The sequence below is a fragment of the Rhinoraja longicauda genome, chromosome 22 (assembly GCF_053455715.1).
Source record: "Rhinoraja longicauda isolate Sanriku21f chromosome 22, sRhiLon1.1, whole genome shotgun sequence".
NCBI classification, from domain to species: Eukaryota; Metazoa; Chordata; class Chondrichthyes; order Rajiformes; family Arhynchobatidae; genus Rhinoraja; species Rhinoraja longicauda.
Genome location: NC_135974.1, coordinates 32,904,633 through 32,930,763, shown reverse-complemented (window position 1 = coordinate 32,930,763; position 26,131 = coordinate 32,904,633). Strand labels below are relative to the sequence as shown.

General features: G+C 45.9%; 1 protein-coding gene across 2 annotated transcripts in view; it reads left to right on the top strand.

Annotated features, from left to right (window-relative positions):
* The first annotated feature begins 7,329 nt into the window (after positions 1-7,329).
* The window catches only part of kcnb1 (potassium voltage-gated channel, Shab-related subfamily, member 1), a 196,792-nt gene continuing 177,990 nt past the window's right edge, over positions 7,330-26,131 (top strand). The window contains exons 1-2 of one of the 2 annotated variants that reach the window (XM_078419070.1): positions 7,330-7,638; positions 12,636-13,322. In XM_078419070.1, the coding sequence (XP_078275196.1) occupies positions 12,756-13,322 (567 nt within the window). In that variant the 5' untranslated portion in view covers positions 7,330-7,638; positions 12,636-12,755. Of the gene's footprint in view, positions 7,639-9,157; positions 9,230-12,635; positions 13,323-26,131 lie in introns of those variants that run through there. The other variant, XM_078419071.1, reaches the window with a different exon arrangement.

The following is a 26,131-nucleotide window of genomic DNA, read 5'->3' as shown; positions in this document are numbered from 1 at the left end:
CTCCCTGAGATCGTGTGAGTTTCCACTGGGTGCTCCGGTTTCCTCCCACATCCCAAAGGCGTGCGGGTTTGTAGGTTAGTGGGCCCACTGTAAGTTGTCCCCAGTGTGCAGGCAGGTGGATGCGAACGTGGGACATCATAGAACTAGTGTGGACCAGTGATCAATGATCAGCAAGGACACAGTGGGCAAAGGGGCCTGTCTCCATGCTGTATCTCTAAACTTGACTAACTTGTGTTCTGGTCATTCTTCCCCCTCCTCGCCCTTCGCATCAACCCCCCCCCCCCCACCACCATCCTGACTGCATTGTATGAATTGAAGTCTGGAGAAGGGTCTCGATAAGGAGATCTTATCGAAACGTATAAGATTATTAAGGGGTTGGACACGTTAGAGGCAGGAAACATGTTCCCAATGTTGAGGGAGTCCAGAACCAGGGACCACAGTTTAAGAATAAGGAGTAGGCCATTTAGAACGGAGATGAGGAAAAACTTTTTTCTGTCAGAGAGTTGTGAATCTGTGGAATTCTCTGCCTCAGGAGGCAGTGGAGGCCAATTCTCTGAATGCATTCAAGAGAGAGCTAGATAGAGCTCTTAAGGATAGCGGAGTCAGGGGGTATGGGGAGAAGGCAGGAACGGGGTACTGATTGAGAATGATCAGCCATGATCACATTGAATGGCGGTGCTGGCTCAAAGGGCCGAATGGCCTCCTCCTGGTGTCTATTGTCTGTTGACCCAAAACATCACCTATTCCTTTTCTCCAGAGATGCTGCCTGAACCGCTGAGTTACTCCAGCACTTGCATCTATCTTTGAAGTTTCCCTCTGTTAATGTTTTCTTGCCTTTTTACGTGTTACATAGAAAATAGGTGCAGGAGGAGGCCATTCGGCCCTTCGAGCCAGCACCGCCATTCATTGTGATCACGGCTGATCATCCACGATCAGTAACCGTTGCCCAACTTCTCCCCATATCCCTTGTTCATGCATTTTTATTTTCCTTTTAACTGCGGGAAATTTATCATAACAAAATCTAATGTCACAGCTCCTTTCCTGTTCCTGAACTTGAATCAAGTGCATTGTGTTCTGAACCTTTCAGTACATCCTTCCTCGGAAGGACTGTAATGTTATCCACGATCAATACTGACTCCACTGATTCTTTCCCTTCTCTATCATTTCTGTGCTAATTTTATATCATTGCCCAAGTCTCCATCAATGCAGAATCCCATGTGGAAACTTTAATCTCTGGATGGTTAAACGTGTTTGGAACACAATTTGCTGCAAGATACATGAATCGTTGCCTTACAGCATAAGAGACCTGGGTTCGATTCTGACTGTGGGTGCTGTCTGCACGGAGTTTGTACGTTCTCCCTGTGACCACTGGGGTTTTCTCCGGGATCTCTGGTTTCCTCCCACATTCCAAAGGCATGCAGCTTTGTAGGGTCACTTGGCTTCTATAAATTGTCCACGGTACGTAGGGAGAGATCTGTTGTACCCGGGGATCGCTGGTCGGCACAGACTCAGTGGGTCGAAGGGCCTGTTTCCGTGCTGTATCTCCAAAGTGTAAAGTTGCATCGGGAAGGCTGTAAGTATCATTGGAGATGCTGGCCATTCCAGCCACTCCCCTTTCTTTTAGCTTCGGGGATAAGGAACTTGGACATCCAGTCTTGTGAGTAATTGCTTCCCGCCTTATCAGACTTCTGAACCAGTCACCTCATCCCCAAGCCCTTTCCATTGAGCTCATCGGCGGTCACTGGAAGCGAGTATAACTGTCCTCTCCATAGGGCCGGACGCCTGTGCGTGACTTTGTTTAACGTGGGGAGACTGGTGCACAGACAGCCACCGCACGGTCCTTGACAGATCTGGGTCAGGATCCAGTGGCATGGAGTCCAAGACGACCGGGGACCCTTTTCCGTTGCAGCCTTCATCCGCCTTCCCAGCCGTTGTGACGTTCCACTAAAATCAGCCGTCATCCTCCACCTGTTCCACCGTTGAGGTCTTGGTTGGATCGCTCTTTGTCAGGGACCTCCCCCTCGACCTTACCACCATGGGGTGACCCTACCAGGAGCGTGGCTCCAGACAACATCGCTCTCAGGATCTCAGGATCAAGCTTCTCTACCACGACAAGGTGACAATCCACAGAGAAGTCCTTCGAGCTACCACATGCCCATTCTCTCAACTTTACCTCATTCAGTAATTGCACATTAGTATTATAGACAATAGACAATAGACAATAGGTGCAGGAGTAGGCCATTCAGCCCTTCGAGCCAGCACCGCCATTCAATGCGATCATGGCTGATCACTCTCAATCAGTATCCCGTTCCTGCCTTCTCCCCATACCCCCTCACTCCGCTATCCCTAAGAGCTCTATCCAGCTCTCTCTTGAAAGCATCCAACGAACTGGCCTCCACTGCCTTCTGAGGCAGAGAATTCCACACCTTCACCACCCTCTGACTGAAAAAGTTCTTCCTCATCTCCGTTCTAAATGGCCTACCCCTTATTCTTAAACTGTGGCCCCTTGTTCTGGACTCCCCCAACATTGGGAACATGTTATCTGCCTCTAATGTGTCCAATCCCCTAATTATCTTATATGTTTCAATAAGATCCCCCCTCATCCTTCTAAATTCCAGTGTATACAAGCCCAATCGCTCCAGCCTTTCAACATACGACAGTCCCGCCATTCCGGGAATTAACCTAGTGAACTACAGTTTGCACTAAATCTTTGCACAATCCTTGTGTAGTTATTGTATACTTACTGTAATTATTGTTTACAATATGGGTTTCGCGTGAACTAGGAATTTAATTGCACTCCGGTATATATGATAATAAATTAATCTGAATCTATGTCTTTTGGGACATATTTAATTGAGCAAAATGCAAAGTGCTGGAGGAACTCAGTGGATCAGGCAACATCTGTGAAGGAAATGGTCATTTCAGATTGGGACCCATCTACAGTCTGAAGGAGTGTTCTGACCCGAAACGTTGTCTGTCCATTTCCTCCACAGATGCTGCCTGACCCAATTGAGTTCCTCCAGCACTTTGTGCTTTGCTTCTGATTGCAACGTTTGCAATTCTTTGTCTCCATTTTCATTGCTAATTGATTAGTTGAAATAAAAACTTCACAAGAACCAAGTACACAAGGGAATGGAAGAAGGACAGATTGTCTCCATGAGATAATTTTATTTATTCATAGTTTATGTCGTAGATTAACTTAATTATCTTGCTCTGGTGCATTTAACTTCACTTCATATTGTCTCATTTTATAGATAAGAAAATAATAAACGAATTAAAGATTCCGTTCCGAAAAAATTACCATAAACATGTTAAGTATTCCTGAAAAGACCTCTCTCATAGTAATTTCTATACCATATTGCAATTTTGAATTTAATGTAATTTTAAGGTATCAATGTCTTATTACATAAATACATTCCAAGATACTTTATAGAAACTTAATCTGAAAATTTAAACATTGCAAGGGCCAAGAAACAATCAGAGAAGATAGCCAAGTGCATAATCAAGGGCATTGTTTAGAGATACAGCATGAAAACAGGCCCTTCGGCCCACTGAGTCCATACTGACTATTGATCACACTAGAGATTGATACCGATTCCTTGGCGACTGGATTGAAATCATTGGTTTGGGAAGAATATTTAAAGGCAGATCATAAATGATGGCTTCATACTTAACAATATTTCACCAGAGGAGATTGCGTTGCATCCAGAACTGAATGGTTGTATAAACATCTGACAATAAGGTGGCAATAATAGAGAGAGATTAAGAAAGAGAGATTTCATCTAAATAGAACTTGCCCCATGTCTAGGGATACTATTGCCAAGAGAGCTGTTATCAGGCGACTGAACCACCCTACCACTGACTAGAGAACGGTCCTTACCTGCCACCTACCTCCATTGGAGATGCTTGGACTACCTTTAATCAGATTTCATTGGACTTTATCTTGCACTAAACATTATCCTGCATCTGTACACTGTGGGCGGCTTGACTGTAATTATATGTAGTTATTTCACTGCCTGGATAACACGCAACAACAAAAACTTTTCACGGTACAGATTGTGTACAGTTTTGGTCTCCTTATCTGAGGAAAGACATTCTAGCCTTAGAGGGAGTACAGTGAAGGTTCACCAGATTGATCCCTGGGATGGCAGGACTTTCATATGACGAAAGACTGGATAGACTAGGCTTGTACTCGCTGGAATTTAGAAGACTGAGGGGGGATCTTATTGAAACATATAAAATTCTTAAAGGGTTGGAGAGGTTAGTTGCGGGAAGATTGTTCCCGATGTTGGGGAAGTCCAGAACAAGGGGTCACAGCTTAAGGATAAGGGGGAAGACTTTTAGGACCGAGATGAGAAAACATTTCTTCACACAGAGAGTGGTGAGTCGGTGGAATTCTCTGCCACAGAAGGTAGTTGAGGCCAGTTCATTGGCTATATTTAAGAGGGAGTTAGATGTGGCCCTTGTGGCTAAAGGGATCAGGGGGTATGGAGAGAAGGCAGGTACAGGTTACTGAGCTGGATGATCAGCCATGATCATATTGAATGGCGGTGCAGGCTCGAAGGGCCGAATGGCCTACTCCTGCACCTATTTTCTATGTTTTTATGTTTCTATGGTACGTATAAAGGAACTGCTGATCCTGGTTTATACTGACGATAGACACTAAGTGGTCACGGAGGGGGAGCAGAGAGAAAGGGTCTCACAGAACTCCTGTAGAAGAAATGTGACCCATGTTTTTTCTCCAGGGCCGCTGCCCGACCCGCTGAGTTACTCCAGCACGTTCTGCCTGGGTTTTCACTGTACCTCGACACACGTGACACTAAACTAAACCTCAACCAGAAAGAAGAACTCTGCCAAACTCTTCAGAAGTGAGGCCAGTGCTCGACAACCTGCTATTCATAAAAAATAGACAACAGAAAAGCTGGAGTAACTCAGCGGGGCAGGCAGCACCTCTGGGGAGAAGGAGTGTGTGACGTTTTGGGTCGAGACCCTTCTTCAGACTCGGACTTTGGACTCCCCGCTGAGTTACTCCAGCGTTTTGCGTCTGTCTTCGGTGCAAAGCAGCATCTGCAATTCCTTCCGACACACGCCATTTGTCAAAGTGCTGTGTGAAACAGATAAGATTAAAACAAGGGAGTCCCGCTGATCCGAGCCAGCGCGTGAAGTCATTAGGAAAGTACTGAGTGGCCAGTTTCAACAAAGGGCACCAAGGAGGATAAAAGGGATAATGAATTATGAATTTGCAGTCACAAAGACTGTGGCCGGGCATTTAATTATTGAAGGTATTAGCTACGTCACGCAGTCTGTGAACAATGCCCGGTGTGAATCATGCAGATCAGGGAAGCCCTGTCAATAATGCCAGTTGTCAGTGATTTGTTTCTCAGTGCTACGGCTGCCTGGTAAATCGCCCAGATGCACAGCTCCAATCTCAGTGAGAATATATAATTTAGATTTAAAATAAGATGGACTCAGAAATGCTGGAGGAACTCAGCGGGTCAGGCAGCATCTCTGGAGAGAAGGAATGGGTGACGTTTTGGGTCGAGACACCTCTTCAGACTGAGATGCGGGGGAGGGGGCGGGGGCTATACAGAGATGAGGAAGTGCAAGGTGTGAGAAGGAGACATCAAAAGGGGTGAAGTTCAAGGAAAATGTAGAATAAAGATCATTAGTTGGCAAGGAGAAGGTAACAACAAAGGAAACAGAGATAAAATGTAACCAGTGTAGGAGAAATGCTGCAGATGCTGGTTTAAATCGACAGCAGACATAAAATGCTGGAGTAACTCATCGGGCCAGGCAGCATCTCGGGAGAGAAGGAATGGGTGACGTTTCGGTTCGAGACCCTTCTTCAGACTCTGTAATCGGGGACAGTCAGACTGGTCGGAGTACTGGGAAGGGGGAGAGAGAGGGAAAGTAAAGGTTACCTGAAGTTAGAGAAGTCAATATTCATACTGCTGGAGTGTGAGTTGCCCAAGAGAAATATGAGGGGATATTGGATCTCTGTATGTCTGTGCAGGAGGACTTGTGCACTATAAAGTTTGGAACTTGCAATATTATTAATGATAACAATTAGAACATCGAATACAGACAAGAACAGCACAGGAACAGGTCCAATCCGTGTACATTGTCCATGCCAAACATGATGCCAAACATGAACTAATCTCAGGTAGAACACAAAATGGTGGGGTAACTCAGCTGGTCAGGCAGCTTCTCTGGAGCGAAGGAATGGGTGACGATTCTTCAGAAGAAAGATCTCCACCCGAAACATCACCCATTTCTTCTCTCCAGACCTGACCCGCTGAGTTACCCCAGCATTTTGTGTCCACCTTTGATTTAAGCCAGCATCTGCAGTTCTTTCCTAACCTAATCTCGTCTGCCTGCAGATGATCCATGCCACCCCATTCCCTGTATATCCATGTGCCAGTCTAAAAGCCTCTTAAGCATCACCATCATATCTTCCTGCACCACCACCCCCCCCCCCCCCCCCCCCCCCCCCCCCGGTAGCATGATTCAGGCAACCACCAGAGTTGCAGCCTTACAGCGCCAGAGACCCGGGTTCGATCCTGACTACGGGTGCTGTCTGTGCGGATTTTTTTGATCGAGTAGGTCCATGTCCTGCTGACCCGTTGAGTTACTCCAACTGTACTCAGTGTCCTTTTGTCTAAACAGGCATCTGCAGTGCATTCCTTGTGTCCACCTCGTTTGTCCAGTGGGACCTGTGTGCCATAAATTTTTATCATGTTGAACATCATGATGTTGTCTACATCATCATATAGAAGGATGAGAGGAGATCTTATCGAAACGTATAAGATTATTAAGGGGTTGGACACGTTAGAGGCAGGAAACATGTTCCCAATGTTGGGGGGAGTCCAGAACAAGGGGCCACAGTTTAAGAATAAGAGGCAGGCCATTTAGAACTGAGATGAGGAAAAACTTTTTCAGTCAGAGAGCTGTGAATCTGTGGAATTGTCTGCCTCAGAAGGCAGTGGAGGCCAATTCTCTGAATGCATTCAAGAGAGAGCTGGATAGAGCTCTTAAGGATAGCGGAGTCAGGGGGTAATGGGGAGAAGGCAGGAACGGGGTACTGATTGAGAATGATCAGCCATGATCACATTGAATGGCTGTGCTGGCTCGAAGGGCCGAATGGCCTCCTCCTGCACCTATTGTCTATTGTCTATTGTCATGGATCGTGGAACGGTACAGGGCAGGAACAGGCCCTTCGGCCCACAATGTCTGTGCCGACCACGATGCCAGGCGGATGAAGCATTCTACTGCATTCTAATCGCAGCCAGCAGATGCCGCCGCCTTTCTCCAGTTATCAACACACATCCAGCTATTTAACCGGGGAAGCACATTAAGGATGAAGGGGGCTTCAGACTGGACTTGTTGATCTCCATTAACGCAGACAAGCGGAAATAAATGAGGGGGGAGCCGCTGGCGGGCGACGGAATCGCTGGGATCCTGGTGACAAAAAAAAGGGAGATTGATTGTAACTCGGTGGTAAACGGTGGAGACGCGGGGACTGAGATGCCAAGGGTTGCCTTGCTGTGTGGAGCGGGGACCTGTCCACCAGCCAGCCAGCAGCCCACCTTAACCCAGTAGGACCCCCACTCCCAACCCACAGCGGTACAAACAAACAAGGTTGGTGGCTCAAATGGTTCTTGTATCATCATCGTCGTCTCCGGCTGGTTGTCAGTAATCTGGCCGTGCGATTGTGTGTGGGGTTCGGACAGTGTGAGTGTGATACACCGTGGGCAGGGGCAGATGCGCATGGTGTTGTGTGTGTGTTGTGTGTGTGTTGTGTGTTGTGTGTGTGTGGTGTGGTGTGTGTGTGGTGTGTGGGGGGGGACCTAGTCTGTATCCACTGCGGTTCCAGCCCGCTTGGTTGTTTTATCATCTAACCATGGGTGTTGGCGGGGCTGTCATTGATGTTAGTACATGAGCCCGGTGTTGCCGCACGCCGCCTTGTATCAGAGACCAGGCGTGGACCCTGACTGTAAAAGATGGTGCACAGGGTGAAGGTGAACGCCACTCTCGTTCAATTGTCAGTCAGGAGCAGGGTGTGATCGAGGCCGGCACGGAGCAGCGGGCATCCATCCGCGGTAGGTAGGTAGGTACACCTTCTTTTAAAAAATATCTTGTGAAAAGCAAATTGCTCCAAATTGTCTTTGGATCTCAGCCCTCAAGCGGCCAAGGTCCCGCCAATAAAGGGGGGTGGGAGGTGGGGGGGGGGGGGGGTGATGTTTGTTTGTCATCATCAGGGCTTGAGGGAACCCACACATCTATATTCCAAGTGCAAAGGAAATCACCGGGGATTGAACGAAGCAACTCGTCTAAACGGAGCAGGGCGAATGTCGAATGTGATGTATATGTGGGAAAGAACTGCAGGTGCTGGTTGAAATTAGAAGGTAGACACAAAATGCTGGAGTAACTCAGCGGGTCAGGCAGCATCTCTGGAGAGAAGGAATGGGTGACGTTTCTGGTCGAGACCTTTCTTCAGACTTGTCTTCGACTTCGAATATATCCCCAAATATATCTAGTATAAGAAAATAACTGCAGATGCTGGTACAAATCGGAGGTATTTATTCACAAAATGCTGGAGTAACTCAGCATCTCAGGAGACCCCTTCTTCAGACTGATATATATATATATCCCAAATATATATACATATATCCCTAAGACATGCACTAAGCAAAAACTGATATATATATATATATATATATATATATATATATATATATATATATCCTCAAATGCAATCTTTCAAACTTTCCTTGTATAAATTCTTTATTTGTGCGGGTGAATAGCATGATGTAGCGGATGAACTTGAAGAAGGTGTATTATTTGAAGAGGCACACACACACACACACACACACGCACACACACACACACACACACACGTATTCTGCTGTCTTCGGCTACGATTTGGATTTAGTATTCAGTTTTTGCTTAGTGCATGTCATTCGGGCTTTCAAATTGTCCGTCTGCGATGCTCCATTTCAACGTTAATTGATCATTTAAAAATGAAAATACTTCCACAACATTTAAAAAGAAACCCCACACACAACAAACACAGCCGTTCTGATGTTAAACAGCGACTGAGACTCGCAGGAGGTGGAATCTATTCTGGCCGCTTTTCTCAGCTGTTGCCAATGGGGTAGATTTATTTCAGCTCAGCGGGAGATCTCAATAGTCAATAGTCACGACGAGCGAGGATGGGACACTTTGCAAGGTAAATAGCGTGGATTCTTTTTAAAAAACGCTCAGTTTGATCTTTTGTTTCTGTTCTTTGGCCCAGACTTTGGTCGTTTTGCATTTCTGGAATTCTCTGCCACAGAAGGCAGTGGAGGCCAATTCTCTGGATGTATCCAAGACAGAGTTAGATAGGGCTAACGGAATCAAGGGATGTGGGGAGAAGGCAGTAACGGGGTACTGATTTTGGATGATCAGCCATTGATCATATTGAATGGCGGTGCTGGCTCGAAGGGCCGAATGGTCTACTCCTGCACCTATTTTTTTCCAATGTTTTTATGTTTCTTACAGGGTTGCACTGATTGCAATCTCAGAGAGGGGGGGAGAAGAGGAGAGGGAGGCAAATGTCCAGTCTGATGCACAATTGAAAAGGGAGGTCACATCTCGTTAACCTTCTACCTGAACGAGGCCGAGTGGGGTGTGAAGGCAGCGATGGTTGTCTAGATGGGTGGAAATATGAAACGGCAGGGTTAGTGATGAGGGGGGTTGTGGGGGAACTGTTTCAGCGTGAAAGCTCGTTGATTGTATTTGGAAAGTTGGTGAGGTGGGGGGGGGAGGGGGGGGAGGGGGGGGAGGGGGGGAGAGGTGGGGGGGGAGAGGTATGGGGGGGGGGAGGGGGGGAGAGGTGGGGGAGAGGTGGAGGGAGGGGGCAGATGGCAACTTCACGTTAGTCACTAACGGAGGAGGCTGTGACAATAACGCGGCTGTCCCACAGAGCCGGCCATCCTTCTTCATTTCTTGAGAAAATAAATTGGGGATTTATCTACGAGGTGTGCAAATATTGGCGTTGAGTCTTTCCGTTGCTGGGAGTCTGAAGGGAACTTTGAGAAAGGAAAGGAACTGCAGATGCGGGTTTCAACCGAAGATTAGACACAAAACAAAAAAAGCTGGAGTGATCAACCAGAACTGGAACCAGAATCAGAGTAACTCAGCGGGACAGGCAGCATCTGTGGAGAGAAGCTCCTGAAACCTCAGCCATTCCGTTCTCTCCAGAGATGCTGCCTGTCCAGCTTTTTGAGGTCTGTCTTCTGAAGGGAACTTCGGTCGGAGTTTACAGCTTTGACGGGGGTTCTCAACGCACGGTTTCACATCAGGCCGTGGGAAGGAAGACATTTGATTACAATTGTGAAATTAAAAGTGCTGCCTTGGTCCCGTGGAGGGCGGAGAGCGGTCACGATAAGGCAGCATCTTACATTGCAGTGTGCAGTGTAATCCAGTGGTTATCCATCCACTGCGAGGTGAACCAACACAGCAAGTGCGTGCTTTGTGAATGGAGATACATTACAACCCAGGTGGTCGGGCCGGCAACATTTCCACCTTGATTTTAGTCGTCGAGAACACAAGATATTCCTTGTCCGTAAAACACAATGGTTCATTACTGTCACCTGCACGGAGGAACAGTGAAATGCCTTGTAGACAATAGACAACAGACAATAGACAATAGGTGCAGGAGTAGACCATTCGGCCCTTCGAGCCAGCACCACCATTCAATGTGATCATGGCTGATCATTCTCAATCAGTACCCCGTTCCTGCCTTCTCCCCATACCCCCTGACTCCGCTATCCTTAAGAGCTCTATCTAGCTCTCTCTTCAATGCATTCAGAGAATTGGCCTCCACTGCCTTCTGAGGCAGAGAATTCCACAGATTCACAACTCTCTGACTGAAAACGTTTTTCCTCATCTCAGTTCTAAATGGCCTACCCCTTATTCTTAAACTGTGGCCCCTGGTTCTGGACTCCCCCAACATTGGGAACATGTTTCCTGCCTCTAACGTGTCCAACCCCTTAATAATCTTATACGTTTCGATAAGATCTCCTCTCATCCTTCTAAATTCCAGTGTATACAAGCCTAATGTTGTCAATAGTCAATCCAATCCGATCAGATAATGCTGTGCAGAAATGCAATCAGGCCGTGCTCAAGAACGGTCGGGAGAACGAATGGGAGGATACAGAGTGCAGAATAAATTGCACATAACTTGCACACAAACGCAATCAAGCTAAACCCAAGCAGGTAGACACAGAAAGCTGGAGTAACTCAGCGGGACAGGCTGCATCTCTGGAGAGAAGGAATGAATGGGCGACATTTCGGGTGGAGTCCCTTCTTCTGAAGAATCGTCACCCATTCCTTCTCTCCGGAGATGCAGCCTGACCCGCTGAGTTACTCCAGCTTTCTGTGTCTATCTTAGATTCAACTCAGCATCTGCGGTTCAGTCCTAAACTCAAGTGCGACAGCGAGAGCGAGCGGGAAGATAGAGTGCAGAATTACAGCAAATCCCATCAAGCCAAATTCAGTGCAATAGGTAAAACGAGGGAAATACAGAACTGTGCATAAATGCAACCAAGCTAAACTCAAGTGCAATAGGTGGAACGACGGGGAAGATAGAGAATGCAGAAACACACATAAATGCAATCAAGCCGGTTTCAGTGCAATGAGTAGAATGAAGAGATTGATACAGAATTAATCAAAAATACAGTCATGCCGAGCTCAAGTACAAGAGGCCCAAAATGCTGGAGTAACTCAGCGGGACAGGCAGCATCTCTGGAGAGAAGGAATGGGCGACGTTTCGGGTCGAGACCTTCTTCAGACTGAGAGTCAGGGGAGAGGGAAACGAGAGATGTGGACGGTGATGGAGAGAGAGAGAGAGATGTAGAACAAATGAATGGGCGAATGATATGCAGAAAGGTAACGACCACTCCAGTGCAATAGGTAGTATTGCCTATTGCAGAATAGTTGATTGCACACCACAAATTATTCTGGTTGAAGAGGTGGGGGGAGGGTGGGGGGTGGGTGGGTGGGTGGGGAGGGGGGGGGGAGGGGTGGGGGTTGGGTGGGGGGGGAGGGGGGGAGGAGGGGGGGGAGGTGGGGGGTGGGGGGGGGAGGTGGGGGGTGGGGGGGTGGGAGGGGGTGGGGTGGTGGGTGGGGGTGGGGGGTGGGGGGGGCGGGATGGGGGTATGGGTGGGGGGGTGGATGGGGGGGTGGGTGGGGGTGGGGTGGTGGAGCAAGGCTTCAACCTGCGTGGTGTGCTGTGGGATTGAGGATGGTGTTGATTGAGAGTGGTGTGTTTGTCCGAAGTGTAATGTGACAGGCGAGTGGTGACAATCTCTGCCCTCCACTGTCTATCAGTCCAGTGCGCCGCTGGGTTGTGTGGCCGGCGCTTGGTTGCCGCACAACTCCAGCGTCTGGTTCCTCGCCGGGTCCCTCCCTGTGAGATCCATCCCCTGAGTAGATTAATGACCTGGTACCGATCACTCTCACTGCGCCGGAGATAGATGGACTTGCTCCTTTTTCAGGGTCAATTGAACCCAAGGAGCAATTTGGACCTCGCCACCCAAGTATCTTCTTGTTTATCTTTTGTCTCCCCCCCCCCCCCCCCCCCCCCCCTACAGCCTCGAGGATGGGTGTGAGGGCCGCCAGGTGAAGAAGGTCTTGCTCTGAGCCCCAGCCCCAGCCCCGCTCGGCCCGTCCATGTAACGCCAAATCCGACCTCGGAGAAGAAAACTGGAAAGATGCCTACGGGGATGAACAGGGGAGGTTCTCGCTCCACCAGCTCCCTGCCCCCGGACCCCGTGGAGATCATCAGGAGCAAGGCGTGCTCCAGGAGGGTGAAGCTCAACGTTGGAGGGCTAGCACACGAGGTCCTCTGGAGGACATTGGACCGGTTGCCCCGCACACGGCTGGGGAAGCTCCGAGATTGCAACACCCACGAGTCCCTGATGGAGAGCTGCGACGACTACAACCTGGAGGAGAACGAGTACTTTTTTGACCGCCACCCCGGAGCTTTTACGTCCATTTTGAACTTCTACCGCACGGGCAAGTTGCACATGATGGAAGAGATGTGCGCCCTGAGCTTCAGCCAGGAGCTCGACTACTGGGGCATCGACGAGATCTACCTGGAGTCCTGCTGCCAGGCCAGGTACCACCAGAAGAAGGAGCAAATGAACGAGGAGCTCAAGCGAGAAGCTGAGACCATGAAGGACAGAGAGGGGGAAGAGTTTGATAACACTTTCTGTGCAGTAAAAAGGAAGAAACTCTGGGACCTATTAGAAAAGCCAAGCTCCTCGGTGGCTGCCAAGGTAATGCCAATATATAATTATATATATCAATCATAGTACACGGTATTAATACAATTCAATCCTCTAAAGCATTGGATGTGCATGGAGCTGCATGATAGGAGGGGTGTTGGGCGTGGGGGGACAGAGGGGTGGGGGGGGGGGGGGGGGAGAGAGGATAAAAAGGACTAGACAAGCTAGATGCAGGAAAAACGTTCCCAATGTTGGGGGAATCCGGAACCAGGGCCCACACAGTCTAAGAATAAAAAGGGGAGGCCATTTAAAACTGAGGTGGGAAGAAACCTTTTCACCCAGAGAGTTGTGAATTTGTGGAATTCTCTGCCACAGAGGGCAGTGGAGGTCAATTCACTGGATGAATTTAAAAGAGAGTTGGATAGAGCTCTAGGGGCTAGCGGAATCAAGGGGTATGGGGAGAAGGCAGGCACGGGTTACTGATTGTGGATGATCAGCCACGATCACAATGAATGGCGGTGCTGGCTCGAAGGGCCAAATGGCCTCCTCCTGCACCTATTTTCTATGTTTCTATGTTTTTATAACATTAAGATTAATGTCACATGTCTCTGGTTACATGGGAAGTTATTCCAGTGTAATCTTTTCAATAGTAAAAATAGTGTTGGGCATTGGGATGCTGTTCCTTGACACGTTAGTCAGGGGGATCGTTTGACATCGCATGTTTAAAATTACGCGGCCCCATTTCAAACTGATGACCTTCCTTGATAGCAAAATGGTGTGAGACTTCTAGACCACTCTCGCTCGGTTGGACAATGATGAAACATATGGACTCCCCACCTTAACTGTCCCAGAAGCATGACCACTCACGAACGAATGTTTACGCAGCTGAATGTACAGCACGGTGTAATATTTGAAAGTTAATTTTGCAATCTAAGTGATCCGTTAAATTATTTTGTGTGGGCAACCCAATCATGCATGAAATGACTTTGTATGAATGTTTTGTTGCACGAATAGCTGCTCGTTTCAATGAGGTGGTTTTCACTGTCTGGGATGAAGCATCCTTATTTGAACTGTTCCAAAGGATAACACAGACGTCTGTCTGCAAAGCATCCTCGCATCATTGCTTGCAGCGTTATGCAGAGAAGTGTCTTGTTTTTGGGGAAGAAAACAGAAGTATCTGTTTCCATGTGGCGAGGTATACCCTTGACCTTGGCAATGAATGTCCAAGAAATGTTTCAGTGAGACTCTTACAGGGGCTGCTGCCTCACAACGCCGGACACCCAGGATCAATCCTGATCTCGGGTGCTGTTTGTGTGCGGAGTCTGAAGGACCGCGTGGGTTTGCTCCGGTTTTCCTCCCACATCCCAAAGACGTGAGGGATTGTAGGTTAATTGGCCTCTGTAAATAATGAGGTGACTTAGAACTAGTATGAACTGGTGGTCAGACGTCAGCATGGACTCAATGGGCCGAAGGGCCTCTTTCCATGCTGTCTGTCAATGTGAAAACAATGGAAAAACTGACTGGTTTACAGTAACAATTGAATGGATAAGGTAAATTACAGCAAATGGGTGGTTTAGAGTGAATGTTAACCATATGGAACTTTAATGTTAATCCTTTGCATTCTGTTATGAAGGGCATGGTTACCTAGGATGTCATGAGGGGGTAGGTGTATGCGGCCAAAATCTCCAGCAGCTTTGCTTCTAAGTGACAAGCCTTGCCAACTATTCGCTGGAGTTTAGAAGTTTGAGGGGGGACCTCATTGAAACTTACAGAATAATGAAAGGCACAGATAGAGTGGATGTGGAGAGGATGTTTCCACTGGTGGGAGAGTCCAGGACCAGAGGTCACAGCCTCAGAATTAAAGGCCGCTCTTTTAGAAAGGAGGCAAGGAGGAACCTCTTTAGTCAGAGGGTAGTTAATCTGTGGAACTCATTGCCACAGAGGGCTGTGGAGGCCAAGACAGTGGATATTTTTAAGGCAGAGATTGACACATTCTTGATTAGAACGGGTGCCAAGGGTTATGGGGAGAAGGCAGGAAAATGGGATGAGGAGGCAGAGATCAGCCATGATTGAATGGCGGAGTGGACTCGATAGACCGAAAGGCCTAATTCTACTCTTAGATCTTGTGAACTTGTTTCTATAATATTCTAATGAGTACACGCTGAACTCCCTAAGCGAGCTGAGAGAATTCACATCAACCTGGAAATGCTTTTGATCTGTAGACTTGGTGTTGCCCTGCTCACACCTCCTGTGTTTAATAAATAGATTATCAGCATAGAGATGGTAAATCGACATTCATTGTTCTTGAGACAAAATCCAGCAAATCCGTAGATCCGTAAATCCATCCTTTGGGAATATCTGCATCACATGCATTGCTGAACTCCAAGAAGCCAGGTCTCAACAACCCCTCCAAACCAATTACTTAGGATATAGAACAGTACAGCAGAATAACAGGCCCTTCGGAATACAATGCTGGTGCCAAGACCATCTCTTGGCTGCCTGCACATAATCCATATCCTTCCATTCCATGCATATCCATATATGCCTGTCCGAAAGTTTCTTAAATGCCAATTGGTATGGGGAGAAGGCAGGAATGGGGTATTTACTGATTGTGAATGATCAGCCATGATCACATTGAATGGCCTCCATGTTCCTTGATGGGTCATAAGGTCGTACGTGATAGGCGTAGAATTGGGCCATTCGGCCCATCAGGTCCACTCCGCCGTTCAATCATGGCCGATCTATCTCTCCCTCCTAACCCCATTCTCCTGCCTTCTCCCCGTAATCTTTGACACCCGTTACTAATCAAGAATCTATCTATCTCGGCCTTGAAAATATCCCTTGACTTGGCCTCCACAGCATTCTGTGGCAAAGAATTCCACAGATTCACCAAAAAAAGGAAAAAAGGTTCTGACTGTCTATCCTGTAAATGCCTCTCATAATTCTATATACTTCTATCAGGTCTCCCCGCAACCTCCGATATTAATTATTGAAGGGCAATAAATATTGGCCTTGCTGTGATGTCCAATTCTCAAGAATGAATGAAACTGAATAAATTATTTATATTAACCCATAAATCTATCCAGTGATCAAATAAATATATTTACATGCATTAATCCATCACAAGCACTAAGTAGATCTCTGAACGAGGTGTTGGTCAAACTATCTAATGACTGAAATGGCTGGAGTGTGTTGCCATTAGTAAATTATGGATCGAGTTGGAACATAATATGCTTGTGTGCAGGTAGAGTCAAACATCTTTTCAAATAAATCAATCAACGTTCACTTTTTATCATCGGTAATTTAAAATGATTATTGATTAAACGAGTGGGAACAGTAATTAATAAATTATGGTATTTTCTCTCTTATGTAATTGGTGGCTACTCATAACAATAGATTGCCCCAGTGCATACAATGACTGGAAAGGCTAGGTTTGAAGAAACTATACTCCTTAGCTTGGACTGATTCATAGCACCGGAGCCCAAGGTTCGATCCTGACCTCGGGTGCTGTATGTGTCGAGTTGCATGTTCTCCCTGTGACAAAGTGGGTTTCCTCCAGGTGTTCTGGTTTCCTCCCACGTTCCCTAAGACACTCGAGTTTGTAGTTTAATTGGCCCTCTGTAAATTGCCCCTGGTGTGTAGGGAGTGGATGAGAAAGTGGGTTAACAGAAAACAAAGTGTCTACGGGTGATCGATGGTCAGTGTGGACTCGATGGGCCGAAGGGCCTGTTCCCATCTTGTATCTTTTCATCAATCAATTCATTCAGCAGTGAATGTGTGGCAAGGAACTGCAGATGCCGGTATACACCGAAGATAGACACAAAATGTTGGGGTAACTCAGTGGGACGGAATAGAAGGAATGGGTGACGTTTCGGGTCGAGACCCTTCTTCAGACTCACTCAATAGGCAATGATCAAGGACGTCGATTGTTGTGAAAGAGACTAAATTAAGTTTGCTTTTATGGAGTACCTTTCAAATGCTTGAAGATACATTTACTTTGTTTCGGGGTTCTCTGATTAATCGTGTGAACAATTTTACAAATATATTAGCATGCAAATAGCATTAACATTTTAGTTAGTACCTTAATCCTTTTAAACCTATCAGCAAGTTTGTTGGTGGTTTGCCCGTGGACATGGAGGTTTTTCTTTCTGTATGTCTATCTGCGTTTCTTTTGTTTATACATATACATTACATCTTTATAGATTTACTTTCAATACTTTAAGGTGTCATATTTAGCTCATGGTTTACCTGAGATTGTAAAAGTCCTCTTAATAAGATGGAACAGTATTGGAAGCAGCATTGGAGAAATATGTTTGCGTTAGAACTGAAATGTTTAGTGTGAACATAGGTATAACATGGTAAAAGGCATCAATGTTTACGTACTTTCAATGAAAATTGCACAAAAGGCCAACCATAAGATGGGCTTGCTTTTTTAAACTCAGTGATTTCGCATTGGGTAGATGAGCCTGAATATATTTCTGACTTATTACACACGTACCAAAGGTCACGTTTGCTAAAAACAAATGTCGATCTCTGATTTATCCTTTATGTAAATTGATGAGAATTCTCTGCAGTTTCGCAGCCAAGTGCACAATACTCCATGGAGATGCCCTCGTTTAGATCAGTCCCGCTGTTTAAAATATTGCTGTGCTTGTCTTAGTTTAGTTTAGTTTAGAGATACATTGCCAAAACAGGCCCTTCGGCCCACCAGGTCCTCGCCGACCAGCGATCCCCGCACAGTAGTACTATCCTACACACACTAGGAACAACTTACATTTATACCAAGCCAATTAATCTACAAACCTGTACGTCTTTGGAGTGTGGGAGGAAACCGAAAATCTCGGAGAAAACCCACGCAGTTCACGGGGAGAACGTACAAACTCCGTACAGACGGCACCCGTAGTCAGGATCAAACGCAGGTCTCTGGCGCTTTAAGGCAGCAACTCTACCGCTGCGCCACCGTGCCGCACTGCTATTTTTTCGAAGTAATAATAATCACAAACATCTTGCCTTCATTGGGAAGGGAACCGAGTAGAAACATTGGAATGTTTGCAGCTGTACAAATCGCCAGTGAGATCACATTTGAGTACTGTGTGTGGTTCTGGCTAGCCCAGCTTTAGGAGGGATGTCTTTAAGTTGGAAATGGTGCAAGGGAAATTCACCAAGATGTTACCTGTTGGTCTGAGATATACGGAGAGGTTGGATAGACTTGGAGATTTTTCTTTGGAGTGTAGGAACCTGAGGGGTGGCCTTATTGAGGTGTACAAGGTCATGAGGGACATGAATAAGGTGAACACTCAAAGTCTTTCCCCCAGAGGGCACAGGCCTATGGTGAAACGAGAGAGAGATTGTATTTGGATGGTAGACCGTGTCTAGAATGAGCTGCCAGAGAAACCTATGGAAGTGAATACAATGACGAATTTGAAAATACATCTGGACAGATATACAGATAGGAAGGGTTTAGAGAGCAATGGACCAAATGCAAAGAGGTGGGATGACCCCCAAGATGCCGACTTGGTCAGCATGGACAACATGGGCTGAAGGGCATGGAAGGGCCGAATGGCCTACTCCTGCACCTATTGCCTATTGACTCTGAAATAAATTACTAAACTACAATTAAAACATCGATATAAATGGTTGTGAATTATTAAGTAACTGGGGTTAGGAGGGAGAGTTAGATCAGCAATGGTTGAATGGCAGAGTAGACTTGATGGGCCGAATGGCCTAATTCCACTCCTATCGCTTATGAACTGCAAACCAATTGATTATTTCACATTAATTTTAAACCTCCGTTGAAAAGTTGGTCTGATGTTTCAGCGCCGTCTTAAAAGTGTGAATCCTAAACGTTCCCACGTACCTCCAGCAACAGGCACCTAAAACCTGAAATATTTTAGTCTCCTGGTCAGTACTGAGATCATCTCTCACTGGGATTAAATGTTCAGAAAGTTGTTGCAAAATGATTAGGATAGTAAAGAGAAACTAGTGTTGCAAAGGAAAATTTGGATTGATAGATAATAGACAATAGACAATAGGTGCAGGAGGAGGCCATTCGGCCCTTCGAGCCAGCACCGCCATTCAGTGTGATCATGGCTGATCATTCTCAATCAGTACCCCGTTCCTGCCTTCTCCCCATACCCCCTGACTCCGCTATCCTTAAGAGCTCTATCTAGCTCTCTCTTGAATGCATTCAGAGAATTGGCCTCCACTGCCTTCTGAGGCAGAGAATTCCACAGATTCACAACTCTCTGACTGAAAAGGTTTTTCCTCATCTCAGTTCTAAATGGCCTACCCCTTATTCTTAAACTGTGGCCACTTGTTCTGGACTCCCCCAACATTGGGGACATGTTTCCTGCCTCTAACGTGTCCAACCCCTTAATAATCTTATTACGTTTCGATAAGATCTCCTCTCATCCTTCTAAATTCCAGTGTATACAAGCCTAGTCGCTCCAGTCTTTCAACATACGACAGTCCCGCCATTCCGGGAATTAACCTGGTAAACCTACGCTGCACAACATCCTCATGTAACAGAGGGTCTGAAGAAGGGTCCCGACCCGAAACGTCACCCATTCTTTCTCTGCAGAGATGCTGCCTGTCCCGCTGAGTTACTCCAGCTTTTTGTGTCTATCTTCGGTTTAAACCAGCATCTGCAGTCCCTCGTTGCACAGACGTTACAGTTAGTCGTGTAGTCCAATCTCCACTCTCTATTCATACTCCGCAGCGCTGAATATTGTTTCTAAGTAGTAGCTTGGTCCTTACAGCAAGGGGGAAGAAATTAGAAATACAATATTTTCTTTCTCATTCTCAGGGGTAGCCACGTAATTTGTCAGGCCCCGTGTCACGTTAATGTTTCCTGAAAACTATAACTGATCATCCTGAACATAATTGGATAATAAATTACTTTTGTACACTGACGGGCCTCTCAAAAGTTCAAAACAATTTTGATCAAAGTCTTGCATTTATATGAATTGAATAGCCCCGTTTGTATGATGGATGGCAGGGGGCAGAGTATTGTAATGCACTAAGAAAGGCACAAAATGCTGGAGTAACTCAGCGGGCCAGGCAGCAGCATCTCTGGAGAGAAGGAATGGGTGACGTTTCGGGTCGAGACCCTTCCTCAGACTGATTGTAATGCACTTATGTTCACCATTCCATTTGACCATTCCATTTAAACTTGCTGTATATTCCCAAAACTGCAACTGACCGGCAGTCCGTGTGTTTAGCTGACTTACTTAAATCTGTTACAACTGCTTATGTGGTTACAGGAAGCATGTTTTGTTTTCTTACAGGGAGAATTCGCTTTGATGAGCATTGCTTTGAGTTCTTTTCAATATGTACCTAGCTGTGTAATAAGACTTCCAATAACAGCGGCAAAGTTGCTGCCTTGCAGCGCGGGAAACCCAGGTTCGATCCTGACTACAGGTGCTTGTCCGTACTGAGTTTGTACGTTCTCCCTGTGACCGCATGGGTTTTCTCCGGGTGCTTCGGTTTCCTCCCACATTCCAAAGACATGCAGGTTTGTAGGTTAATTGGCCTCTGTCCCGAGTGTGTGGCATAGACCAAGTGTAGGGGGCAATCACTGGTTGGCGTGGACACATTGGACCGACATCATTTTATGCTGAAGAAGGGTCTCGACCCGAAACGTCACCCATTCCTTCTCTCCAGAGATGCTGCCTGGCCCGCTGAGTTACTCCAGATTTCTGTGTCTATCATCATTTTATTAGAAATAGTAATGATGTTAAATGCACGCTACCCACAGTACCTGACAGTTCGGCAACTTCCCCAATGAATTAGCCGGGGCATCGAATATAAAAGTAGGGGGGTAATGATGGAATTGTACAGAACATTGGTGAGGCCACAGCTGGAGTATTGTGTACAGTTCTGGTCACCACATTATAGAAAGGATGTGATAGCTTTGGAGAGGGTGCAGAGGAGATTCACCAGGATGCTGCCAGGGATGAAGGTCCTCGGCTATGAGGAGAGACTGAGCAGACTGGGGTTGTTTTCCCTGGAGCAGAGAAGGCTGAGAGGGGACATGATCGAGGTGTACAAGATCATGAGGGGCATAGATAAGGTAGATGGCGGGGAACTTCTTCCACTGGTGGAAGGTTCAACAACGAGGGGACATAGATACAGGGTAAGGGGAGGGAGGTTTCGGGGGGATGTGAGAAAGAACTTTTTCACCCAGAGGGTGGTTGGAGTCTGGAACTCACTGCCTGGGGTGGTGGTGGAGGCGGGAACACTCACAACGTTTAAGAGGCATTTGGATGGGCACTTGAAATGCTACAACATTCAGGGCTACGGTCCAAATGCGGGAAAATGGGATTAAAATTAGACTGTGTTTGGTAACGGGCGGTGCGGACACGATGGGTCGAAGGGCCTCTTTCTGTGCTGTAGGACTCTATGACTCTATGAATTCTTCTTTAGATCTTAGACTTTATTGATTTGCTTCAATTTTTTTTAATACAATGGAGGAGGGAAAAAAAAGCAATAAGGTGTTTTATTTCTGAAGCAACAATTCATGTGGTGAAATTACTCCCTGGAAACATGCTGATCTCTAATATCTCATCCAAATAGTCATTCTCAATAGATGATCTTAAACAGGAAACTGACCCTGGGGATCTGAATGAATGCTTTTCACAGCCATGTATTTCCCAGTGATGGTGTTAAATTGCCTGTCGATGACAATCCCAATTGTTTACCCGACTCTTATCCATTTAAAAAAATTCTATTTGTGCCTTTTTATAACCTTGGTGACTGATTTGGTTTACCCAGAAGAGATTGGGAATCAAAAAGTAGATCTATCCAGCCTCCCTGGATGAGAAGAATGCTTCCATCAACTCCTTGTCCATCCAGCTATTAAATCAAGTGACTTTTGAAAAAAAATACTGCATTTCCTAATTATGGCTCACTTAGTTGTGTAGCAATACCAAGAAACATTTATCAAGTTGACATTGGCCTTATTCATTTGTGTGCCTTTCTATCTGTGATGCTTGGCTCTTGGCTATTATTATCATTGCTTTTAGAGTTGGAGAGAAAAGTTTCTCCTTTCCAACCCTTATTCCAAGAATAGCCTCTTATTATTTATGTTGTTACTTGCTTCTAGAGGGAAAATACTTGAAGATGGAATATAATGTTAAACAGTATACATGTGCGTGTGTGCATACAGATGTATATCCAACTTCAAGCATCTTTTCTCTCTCTCGTTTTAGTTACATGCACACGTTAGATTTCTCTCTCTCTCTCAAGATGCACATGTATAAACACACACACACACACACACACACACACACACACACACACACACACACACACACACACACACACACATAAATATACATCTATATTATATTTACACATACAGACACATATACACCGATCAGCCAAAACATTATGACCACTGACAGGTGAAGTGAATAACATTAATTATCTTGTTACAACGGCACCTGTCAAGGGGTGGGATATATTAGGCAGCAAGTGAACAGTCAGTTCTTGAAGTTGACGTGTTGGATGCAGGAGAAATGGGCAGGAGTCAAGATCTGAGCGAATTTGACAAGGGCCAAATTGTTATGGCCAGACGACTGGATCAGAGCATCTCTGAAACAGCAAGGCTTGTGGGGTGCTCCCGGTCAGCAGTGGTGAGTACCTACCGACAGTGGTCTGAGGAGGGACAAACCACAAACCGGCGACAGGCAGGGTGTTGGGCGCCCAAGGCTCATCGATGCGCGAGGGCAACGAAGGCTATCCTGTCTGGTCTGAACCGACAGAAGGTCTACTGTGGCACAAGTCACAGAAAATGTTAATGGTGGTCGCTGGAGGAATGTGTCACAATACACAGTGCATCGCACCCTGCTGTGTATGGGGCTGCACTCGGAGGACCAACAGCATATTAGGCAGGTGGTCATAATGTTTTGGCTCATCAGGACATAATGTTTTGGTTGAACGGTTTATATACACACACACATGTTTTTATATACATATATACACACACACATAAATATACATTGGTGTGCATATATGTATATGTGCGTTAACAATATCATACAGAGGGTAGATATTTCCAGGGTGAAGATGTCAAAGACTAGAGGGCATAGCATTAAGGTAAGAGGGGCAAAGTTCAGAAATATGGGCAGGGCAAATGTTTTACACAGAGAGCGGTGGGCGTCTGGAACGTGATGCCAGGGCTGGTGGTGGAGGCAGATACGATAGTGGTATTTAAGAGACTCTTGGCCTGGACTTTTAGGCATGGTCATTGAGGGATGAGAGGCCTGTTCCTGTGCTGTACTTTTATATGTTCTTATGGGTCAGTTGAACATAAGTCTCTTTTAAGACGAATAAAGTTGTGGCAAACGGCATTGTACGATTTATGTTCAATTTGAGTTTGCATTCTTTTTCCTGCCCACTACAGAATAACGCTCTGTTTGTAGTTTAAGAAAATAACTGCAGATGCTGGTACAAATCGAAGGTATTTATTCACAAAATTCTAGAGTAACTCAGCAGGTCAGGCAGCATCTCAGGAGAGAAGGAATGGGTGACGTTTCGGGTCGAGACCCTTCTTCAGTCTGAATTCAGCAGGTCAGGTAGCATCTCAGGAGAGAAGGAATGGGTGACGTTTCGGGTCGAGTCCCTTCTTCAGTCTGAAGAAGGGTCTCGACCCAAAACGTCACCCGTTCCTTCTCTCCTGAGATGCTGCCTGACCTGCTGAGTTACTCCAGAATTTCGTGAATAAATACCTTCGCTCTGTTTGCAGTTAACGGGTCATGTTTGTGACTGAAGGTATTTAGCTAAATACAAGCCCATATAGTCTAAGTATAATTAATTGGAAGAAGTATTATATGGACAAGCTGCCCAAACTCATCTGCCCTTAATAAACCCAAACAATAAAAGACTACACCTATCTTACACCAGCTCTACAGCTGCCAACCTGCACTCAGATTATGCTGTTCATTGGCGTGTCTTCTAATGGCGTTCACACCGTATGGCCATTAAGCTGTGAAGCAAATTAGAGTTGTGTATATCGTTATATCGCTTGGCATGCAAACAATTCCATCTGCCACCAACAAAAGCTATATTTTATGGATTGAAACTAGTCTCAAAGTTTTAGAAACGTGAGGTAAATATTTTGTTGATCTACATTAAGATTAGCTGCTCCCTAATTCCCAGCTGTGATATTCCTGTCCATGGTATTCTCAGTTTCTCTACCAGGGTAAGAAGCAAAGGTGGCCAATTTAATCAACTATACAAAGGGCTGGAGGAACTTAGCATGCCAGCTACCACCATCTGTGGAGGGAATTTCAGGTTGGGACCCTTCTTCAGACTGATCCAGTTGAGGGAACCTTGGTTAACAAAAGTTCTCTACGAATTTCCATTACCTGACATGCACTTCTTTCATATCCCCGGTCAAACCTTCAATACCTTTGGTAAGCAAAGGGCATTGAAGGTTTGACCATGGATACAGAGATATGTGTACCTGGAGAAAAGGAATAGGTGATGTTTCAGGTCAGAACCCTTGTTCAGACTGGGTTCCGACCCAAAACATCACCTAGGTCGACACAAAATGCTGGAGTAACTCAACGGGTCAGGCGGCATCTCGGGCAAGAAGGAATGGGTGACGTTTCGAGTCGAGACCCTTCTTCAGACCCTTTTTCAAAAACATCACCTATTCCTTTTCTCCAGAGATGCTACCTGGCCCATTGTGTTACTCCATCATTTTGTGTCAATCTTTGGTATAAATCAGCATCTGCAGTTCCTTCTTACACAAAGAAAGTGTACATCAGGTATAGGAAATGGATACAGTACAGAAATTGAACCAGTGTTTTGAGATCTTTAGGGATAGTGTCATAGAGTCCTAGAGTGATACAGCTTGGAAACAGGCCCTCCGGACCAACTTGCCGACACCGGCCTACCTATTCCAGCTACGCTAGTCCCACCTGCCTACGTTTGGCCCATATCTTTCCAAACCTGTCCTATGGATATAGGAGAGAATGTACGAAATAAATTAGAACAGCAAAAAGGGGCCATGGGATGACATTGGCAAGTAAAATTAAGGAGTATCCTAAAACCTGTGATAAGTAGGTTAGAAGCCATAGGGTAGCTAAAGAAAAAATAGGTCCCTCAGGAACCAAATAGGTCATCTATGCATGGGCATAAATGAGATCATAAAATAATCATTCTCTTTGGTATTTACGAAGGTAAAGGATGTTGAGACAATACAATAATAATATTTTTTTAATAATAATAATACATTTTATTTGTCATGTGTAGGTTGGCACAGGGTCAATGGTACAATGAAATGTATTTGACAAGACAACGGGTCACCTCAGCAGTAATATTCCAAGGATAAATAAGATAAAAAATGACATTAGTAAGGTAAAAAGACAATATTAAAAATAGGTAAAAAGACAATATTAAAAATAATCAACATATATGATTTGAAACGTGTTTATGAGTTCAGAAGCCTGATGGTACATATGTTTACAATCGAGCCATCTACACTGTATAGATACGTGATAAGGGAATAACATTTACTGCAAGGTAAAGCCAGTAAAGTCCGATCAAAGATAGTCCAAGAGTCTCCAATGGGTTAGATAGTAGTTCAGCACTGCTCTCTGGTTGTGGTAGGATGGTTCAGTTGCCTGATAACAGCTGGGAAGAAACTGTCCCTGAATCTGGAGGTGTGCGTTTTCACACTTCTATACCTCTTGCCTGATGGGAGAGGGGAGAAGAGGGAATGGCCAGGGTGAGACTGGTCCTTGATTATGCTGCTGGCCTTGCTGAGGCAGCGTGAGATATAAATGGAGTCAATGGAAGGGAGGTTGGTTTCTGTGATGGTCTGGGCTGCGTCCACGATTCACTACAATTAC